Below are 8,109 nucleotides of genomic sequence, written 5' to 3'. Positions count from 1 at the left end.
AAGGGGACTACAGAGGATGAGATGGTTAGATGGCATCACTGACTCAATGGACATGAGTTTGGGTAAACTCCGGGAATTGGTGATGGACAGGGAAGCCTGGCGTGCTATGGTTCATGGGGTCGAAAAGAGTCAGACATGACTGAGCAGCTGAACTGAACTAACCCCAGACTCCCAGTCCATCCCTCTCCCGCCCTGTGCCTTGGCAACCACAAGTCTGTTCTCTATGCTATGAGTCTGTTTCTGTTTTGTAGATAGATTCCCTTGCGCAATATTTTGGATTCCACATGTAAGTGATATCATGTGTATAACTGAGTCAGTATGTTATACTTTGGAGTTTGGCACAACATTGTAAATCAACTATATACTTCAATTAAAAAAACGATTAGAGTCCTATCTCTTTTATAAAGCTTTTCTTAACTGTTCCTAATTAAATGAGTCTTCATGGATTTTCTTTCTCTGAAATTTTATCAACCTTCTCAGATATATTCTTGAAAATCTTCACCACTTAGAATTTCAACATGTATAATCTGTATTATTGCTGAAATGATTCATCTTGTCTTTTTTTTTCTTCCAAACTCATTTTAAGCATCTTGAGAGAAATGCATGGTTAAGAGCTCAGGTCCTGAGGTCAAACAGGCTCCACCATTACTAATGTCTGTCCTGGTTGACCTCTTTACTCCTCTTTGCCTCAGTCACCTGTTAAATGAACGTACCACCAGATTTCATCAATAACAGGATGTGCATTTTCACAATTTAGCATATCTGATGCCAAGATGTATCTTTCCATCAGTGGCATGTTAAAGTTTAATTGGCAGCATTTAAAATATATATTTATTTATTTGGCCACTTTGGGTCTTAGTTGCAACACACAGGATCTTGCAGTGTGTGGGCTCCAGAGCTCAAGGGCAGTTGCAGGCTTAGTTACACGTGGGGTCTTAGCTCCGTGGTCAGGGATTGAACCGGGTCCCCCACATTGGGAGGCAGATTCTTAACCACTCAACCACCAGGGAGGTCCTGACAGCACTTTTTTTTTCTTTAATAACAAAGTAATTATGGCCATTATAATCAGTGGTATCAGGCTCAATGAAATATGTTAGTGTCTACCTCCCTGAGTTATTATAAGAATAAGTAAGTTTTTTAATTTTTTTCTAAATTTAAAAGCTGGCACAAGGTTAACATTCAATATGTACTAGCTGTTATTATGTCTTAATACCCTTTAAGGACTCTAATTGAGCCCTAGAAACTCCATAAACAGTCATTGGCTGAATAGTAATTTCGTATCAGGGTAATGGATGGAACGTAATGGAGTAATAATGTTACAATGAGCTTTCCAAGACCTGTCAGAGATCAGACAAGAAAGAAGTTGAGCCTGGAGTACTCATCAGCATGGAGCAGACCTCTGGGGTAAGTTACCTGGCTTTGTGACAGGCACTTGGAGCCGCTTCCCACTATCCACGTCCTCCACACCCTGGGCTGAGATGGAGTAGGGCCGACTGGCCTTGTTCATAAATATGATCAGGATGGAGTCCCCAACCTCGGCGTGAATCATCGGGCCTAAAGGCAAAACACAGGTCTGTGTGCATTATCGTTGCTCTTTTCAACATTGGTGTAATTCACATGTGGGTAGTATTTGACAAAATAAACAAAGGTTACCTTGTTATTAGTGTATTTCCTCTAGCAGGTGACATTGGTTAGCATTAAATATCATGTCATGTTTTGCATTTGGATCAATCAGGTTTCAAATTCTGCCTCCTTCTCTTACTTATTAGAGAGGCTTTGAGTAAGTCAAGTAACCTACCTGAGTCAAATTCCTCATCTGTAACATGGTCTTACCTTTCTCAAAGGGTTACAGTAAGGATTAGATAAAGTAACATATGTAAAGTGCTAATTTCAGTAAATTGAGACATAGTACTCAATAAATGCTTAAATTTTTACTACTGCTAAGACGTACTCTTCAGGAAAAACTATATCCACAACACGTGGTGACTTTCCATTGTAATCCCCCTGTGTGTAACCTTTGGTTAGCTTAAAATTGCTCATTATCTGGTAAATAGATAAAATAATAGTGAGGATGCAATGAAATAATGAGTATAAAAGGAATTTCTAAGACAACAAAATTAAAACATAAACATATTGATTTATGATCAATATGGTGATTTCACTAATGTATGTCCAAATATCCAATGCTATTTCTCGGTATTTGGATACCTGCATGAGATGTGCACTCTTCAGAAAGTTGTGTGTACACATTTCTGTTAGAAGCAACCAGCATGAGTGCCAATGGAAATCGGCACACACATCCCTGGAGAGGTCTACCCTCATTGCCGTGGGATGCCCTCATCCAGCACAGGTGCCTGTTGGTCCCCAAAACAAGGCACAAATGCAGTTTGCTCAGCCACACTGACAGAGCATCACTCACACAGGGATCACTTGAGAGAGGTGGAAACAAACTTCCAGTGGAAGCACCTCAGATCTGATCCGTGAGGTTCTTGGAATGTATCTGCACACTATGTTCACAGGGAAATACACTCACAGTTGAGTCTGACCACGCACATCCACTGTTCACTGGTTCAACCGTGGTTTTAATGCTTTCCTGAGAAATGCAGTTGGCTGTCGGTATTCATGGATGCAGACATAGAGGGACAACAGTACTAAGCCATTTACTGCAAGAGACTTGAGCATTTTGGTGCCCGTGAAGTTCCCGGAACCAATCTCCTGGAACCAGTCTTGGACTGTACTGATAAAGGCCTAAATAAATCTTAAATTTGTTGGACTATTATTATCTTTAAAACAAATATTTAGTATGAATCAGACAGTGTCTGTAAAGCACACTGTATTTTTTAAATGATAAAGCTAGAAAAGAAAAATTTAGGCATGTTTTTAAAAGTAGTTTTGGGGTAGAGTTACAGATGGGCCATGTGCATACATGTAATAAAATCAACATATTTTCATTACCACTTAAATTGCACATGCTTTGCTGTTTTGGTGAGAAGGGGTGAAGCATTGATGACCAGTGTGCTATCCTGGGGTCTTGGCAGTTTCTGGGGTTAAGGCCTCTCCCTGATCTGCAGCAAACGAACAGATGGGCCTTCTGCTCCCCTGACTAACGTGGTGCAGAGCTTGCCTCTGATGTAGTCACTGGTCTTTTTCCTTTTCCTGAGCAGACCAAATTGAGCCCAGCCCCCTCTGCAGAATCAGCACCCATTCTTCAGAGATCTGTTCTCTGACTTAGAGACTCAAAAGAAGGAATGTTCCCATGGGAGATGACTCATTGGTATGAAAAACAAGCTTGGGAGCTGATGTTAGCAGATGGTGAAGATGGATGGGCCAGTTAATAATTTATGAATCTAATAATCGTGTGGTGCATTATTTTGATAATAAGAAACATATTAAAGCCTTAGTATTTATATAAGTTGCCCTGTACATTTAAAAACGGAAAAGTCATCTAGATTAGCCCTCTGCTTTAAGATCTCTTCTTCACGATGGGGTGACACTCAGGTGACGACAAGTAGGGAAGGTTAGCAAGAAGAGCTTATCCTATCTCTTGGGCAGCCCAGGGCGTCAGACAGATGGAGTCAGTTCTGAGAAGGCCAGGAAGTCAGGGCCGCCGGAACTGAATCCATGCTGTTCACCCAAGCACTGCTTCTTGAGTAAAAGGTTTCTCTTTTGTCAGAATGATTTTCATGGTATGTTGTGAAGGCACTGGCCATGGATGACCTTGGAGAAGCTATGTGAACACTATGCCTGCTGTTCTGAGGCATCGGTGTTTCATATGAAAGTTTCCTGGCTCAGCAGAGGGGTGGCCAAGGACCTTCATGGCAGCAGGTGCTGGTTAGACTGCCTGGATGACAGGGATTCCTGTTTGTGTGTCATCTGCCGGTCTTCTTATGCTACTGTTTGTGCGAGCTGAGCACGCAGCATGCTCCCTGATGATGAGAGAGCAGAAAGCTGTCTCCCTTGGATGAATGCAGTCAGGCTACTCTGTTGCTTCTACTCCTTCTTGGGCAGATGTCTAACCGGGTGTCTCTGTGTGTGTGTGTGTGTGCTGGCAGTGCACAGCTGTGATCTGTGCCATACCCAGGAGTGCCAAATGCTCCTCTCGTGGCGGTCGAGCTTTGATCTCTACAAATTCTCCATTGGTGTATTCCCTGTAAACCACTTTCTTGTACTGAGAGCCGATCCAGTTTTCAGTGTGGTTCATGAATATATCTCCGTGTCTGCAAATCAGAAGCAACAGGAATTAAAGTCGTTAGAGGGTAGAAAAACCTTGAGTGCTTCTGCATGATTTGGAGGTGCGGGCACTGGAGCAGTGCTTCCAAAACCTGGCTATGATCAGGATCTCCCTGGGGAGCTGGCCCTTTACATCAGACTTTATGGAAGTGGGGCCAGGAATCTGCATTTGAAAGCATCTCTGGGGCTTTACATGTGGCAGTCCAGCATCAGCCTACCTTCCACTCTTGGGAACCACTGCTCTAGAGCCCTGCTGGGACACAGAGAACAGACTCGTGGATGCAGTGGGGGAAGGAGAGGGCAGGACGAATTGAGAGAGTGTCACTGACACACATGCACACCACCATGTGTCAAATAGAGAGCTGCTGCTGCATAGATAGCCAGCTGGCTGCTCTATAACACAGGGGGTTCAGTTTGATGTTCTGTGATAGCCTGGAGGGACCAATGATGAGGAAAGAGTGGTGAGTGGTGAGGGAGACTTGAGAGGGAGGCGATATATGCATACTTACAGCTGATTCATGTTGTGCGGCAGAAACCAACACAACATTGTAAAGCAATTAGTCTCAATTAAAACAAAAAAAACAAATAAACCCTGCTGGGTGCTGCATAGTGCCAGACTTAGTCAGAGACTCCCAAAGGCACTTTGAGATTACATTAGCTTCCTGGGACCAACCAGCCTCACGCAAATGTTCATCCATGCACATGCGCACACCCCACCACCCTGCATTCCTTCAGATTTCATATGTTGTTCTGTACCCTGCTATGTTTTTCCACTGTAAAGATCTCAAGAAAGTCTGTGGGTTGTGTATTGCGCATATGCATGAGACTTCATCCAAAGTCTCTTCAGTTAGGTCTGACTCTTTTTGACCCTATGGACTGTAACTCACCAGGCTCCTCTGTCCATGGGATTCTCCAGGCAAGAACACTGGAGTGGGTTGCCATGCCCTCCTCCAGGGGATCTTCCAACCCAGGGATCGAACCCATGCTTCCTGTGGCTCCTGAATTGCAGGCGGATTCTTTACCATTGGGCCACCAGGGAAGCCCCATATTCTGCATATACTTATATACAAATATAAATACAGTTGATTCTTGTTATTCACAATAGTGTGCTCTATTCAGTATTTGGAGAGTCACTCCAAATACTGAACCATTGTTCCTAAGGGAAATACAGGGTTAAGTTCCTTCGAATCTCTGGTTACAATATATTTATCAACAGATCAATATATAAATTCGATAGATGTGTGTTTCTGTTTAAAGACATATCATGTGATATATATTACTGATCCATAATCACTGAACTCATGACCGATAATACACTGACTCATGCCTGAATGAAGCTTATCTAAAACCTGTTTTTCCTCTGTTAGGTATATTACAGCACTACCTTCCGTGCTTGGGAATCCTAGACAGCATTTCAGCCTTACTCTGGGTGGGGAGGGACATTTTAAACAGCTAAGTCACCAACAAAAAGCACAAAGAAGAAAAAAGTGACACTAAATAGATGACTAAAAGGACAGTTGGAAGAGCTAAAACAAGGAAACAGAGAGATGCCTTGTTGGTTTGACCTCTGCTGGGAATGTGAACATCAGGTGACACAAATTTTTCACTGTTCTATTCATATCTGCAAGTGACCATGAAAGCACCACAAGAATTGATTTGAGGGTTACAGATAAATTTCAGCAAGTGGGCAATTTTGCAAATATGAAATCTGCAAATAATGAGGATCAACTCTATATTTTATCTAGTAACAACATAGATCACTACAAGAGACAGAAACAAATCTATCAACTTCATCTCCAAAATATATTGTGTCTCACATCCTTCCATTTCCCATGGTCAAACTCCCCACACTATAACCTAAGTCACCGACTTCATCTGTTGACTCACCCATATTAACTGAAACTGTTCCTAACCATGTTCTCTGCTCCCGATTCTCCTCCCTTCCCTCTCCTCTCTACACTACAGGCAGAGAGATCCTAAACTACACATTTGAATACGTCAGTCCTTGTCGAAAAGATTTGTATGGCTTCCCACTGGCAGACTCCTTGATTTAACTTTCATACCCCTTTCCCTGATGCGAAGAGCCGACATATTGGAAAAGACCCTGATGCTGGGAAAGACAAAGCAAAAGAGGAAGGAGGCGGCAGAGGATGAGATGGTTAGGTAGCATCACCGACTCAATGGACAAGAATTTGAGCAAACTTTGGGAGACAGTGGAGGACAGAGGAGCCTGGAGGGCTGCAGTCCATGGGGTGGAAATGAATCGGACATGACCTAGCGGCTGAACAACAAAACTTCCCCACTTGTCTCTGCCAAGATCCCAAACCTGGTTTCCATCACCACCACCCAAACGCTCTGTGCTCACGCAGTTCTACACACTCCCTCTCGTGAACCCTGCAGGCCCTCCACACCAGCAGGGCTTTCCCATGCTGCCTTCCTGTGCTGTTCACCTCTTCAACAGGCCCTCCCTTCAAAGACCACCTCCTCCCAGAAGCCTTCCCTGACCACCCACCCTCTCCCTCTCCCACAGTGCCTGTATGACTCAGCGTGTTTGCTCTAATGTCTTCCCCCCACCGGAACATGAAATCTGTGTGGAAAGGACCTTGTGTGCCCTTCTCAGCACTTTGCACAGTCCCGAGCACACAGTAGGTATTTTACAAATGCATGTATATACCTTCTACCCTGCACTGTGTGCTTTCCAAGGAAGAAAATTTTCTTCTACTTTTATTTTCCAGGACTCCTAGAAGCATGTGTGGTGGTGACAAGCCCAGACTCTTGAGCTACCTGTGCTGTTTTCTAGCTTCCCTTCTCTGCAAAATGAGGTGATAATAATTCACCCAACTCTCAGGAGTGATGTGAGGATCATAGGAGTTGGGACATATAAAGCTATGTCAGCGTCAGACACCTGTTAAGAACCACCTAAGCACTTACTCTATCGTCATCTCACTGAGAGGTCATGTAACAGTGCTGGGCCAGAGCTGATGGAGTGGGAAATGCTCAGCAAAAGGCCTGGCTTATGAGAGGTGGTGCTCAATAGATGCTGAGTCTTACCTCAAATTCCAGGTTAGTTAAATTACATGTGCATCAGTCCACAAGTTCAAGAGTGCTAGGAAGTGAAGTGAAAGTCGCTCAGTCACGTCCAACTCTTTGCGGCCCCATGGACTATACAGTCCATGGAATTCTCCAGGCCAGAATACTGGAGTGGGTAGCCTTTCCCTTCCCCAGGGGATCTTCCCCACCCAGAGATCAAACTGGGGTCTCTTGCATTGCAGGCAGATTATTTACCAGATGAGCTATGAGGGAATTCTCTGTAGCAACCTACTCTTTGTTTTCAAATTCCCTCCCACTGCATAGATGCTGGCATTGTGCTGACAGCCCCATTTGTTGCCTTTCTGGGATCCTGAGTTCTCCCCACTATGTTCTTAGGAATCCACAGGGAAACACTTCCAGGTTCCAAGGTGAGGCAGAGGGTCTGTGCTGACCAGGACAATAAATGTTTCAGGGAAAACCCATACTGAGGGGTGGTTTGAAACCTGGAGATGTCCTAAGATATGGCCTCGGGTCAGATGGCAGATGCATAGTAACTGGGGTAGGAGGGCATTTGCTCCTGGGCTCTGATCTATCGGGGTGCCACAGACTGCCACTGGGACAACCTGTCACTGCAACTCTGTCCTGCATTTTTATCTACAGAGCTGTTGCTTTTTAAACAGGCGAAATCAATTTTAACAATTTCAGTTAACCCAACACAACCAAAATTTTATCATTTCATCATGTGATAATTGTAAGATATTTGTTAGTTATATAGTTTATGTTTTTGTTCATACCGATTCTATGAAATTCAATGTATGTTTTATACTTACGGTTCATCTCAATTTGGAC

General features: G+C 43.7%; 1 protein-coding gene across 1 annotated transcript in view; it reads right to left on the bottom strand.

Annotated features, from left to right (window-relative positions):
• The window catches only part of HEPHL1 (hephaestin-like 1), a 93,436-nt gene that overhangs the window by 17,205 nt on the left and 68,122 nt on the right, over positions 1–8,109 (bottom strand). Inside the window, exons 13-14 of the mRNA XM_010855183.1 lie at positions 4,078–4,217; positions 1,414–1,554 (exon numbers count right to left, since the gene is read on the bottom strand). Coding sequence (XP_010853485.1) covers positions 1,414–1,554; positions 4,078–4,217 — 281 coding nt within the window. The remainder of the gene's footprint in view (positions 1–1,413; positions 1,555–4,077; positions 4,218–8,109) is intronic.

This window comes from Bison bison, unplaced genomic scaffold (genome assembly GCF_000754665.1).
Source record: "Bison bison bison isolate TAMUID 2011002044 unplaced genomic scaffold, Bison_UMD1.0 scf7180017864356, whole genome shotgun sequence".
NCBI classification, from domain to species: Eukaryota; Metazoa; Chordata; class Mammalia; order Artiodactyla; family Bovidae; genus Bison; species Bison bison.
Note: the sequence above shows the minus strand (reverse complement) of the source record. Positions and strands in the feature narration are given on the sequence as shown.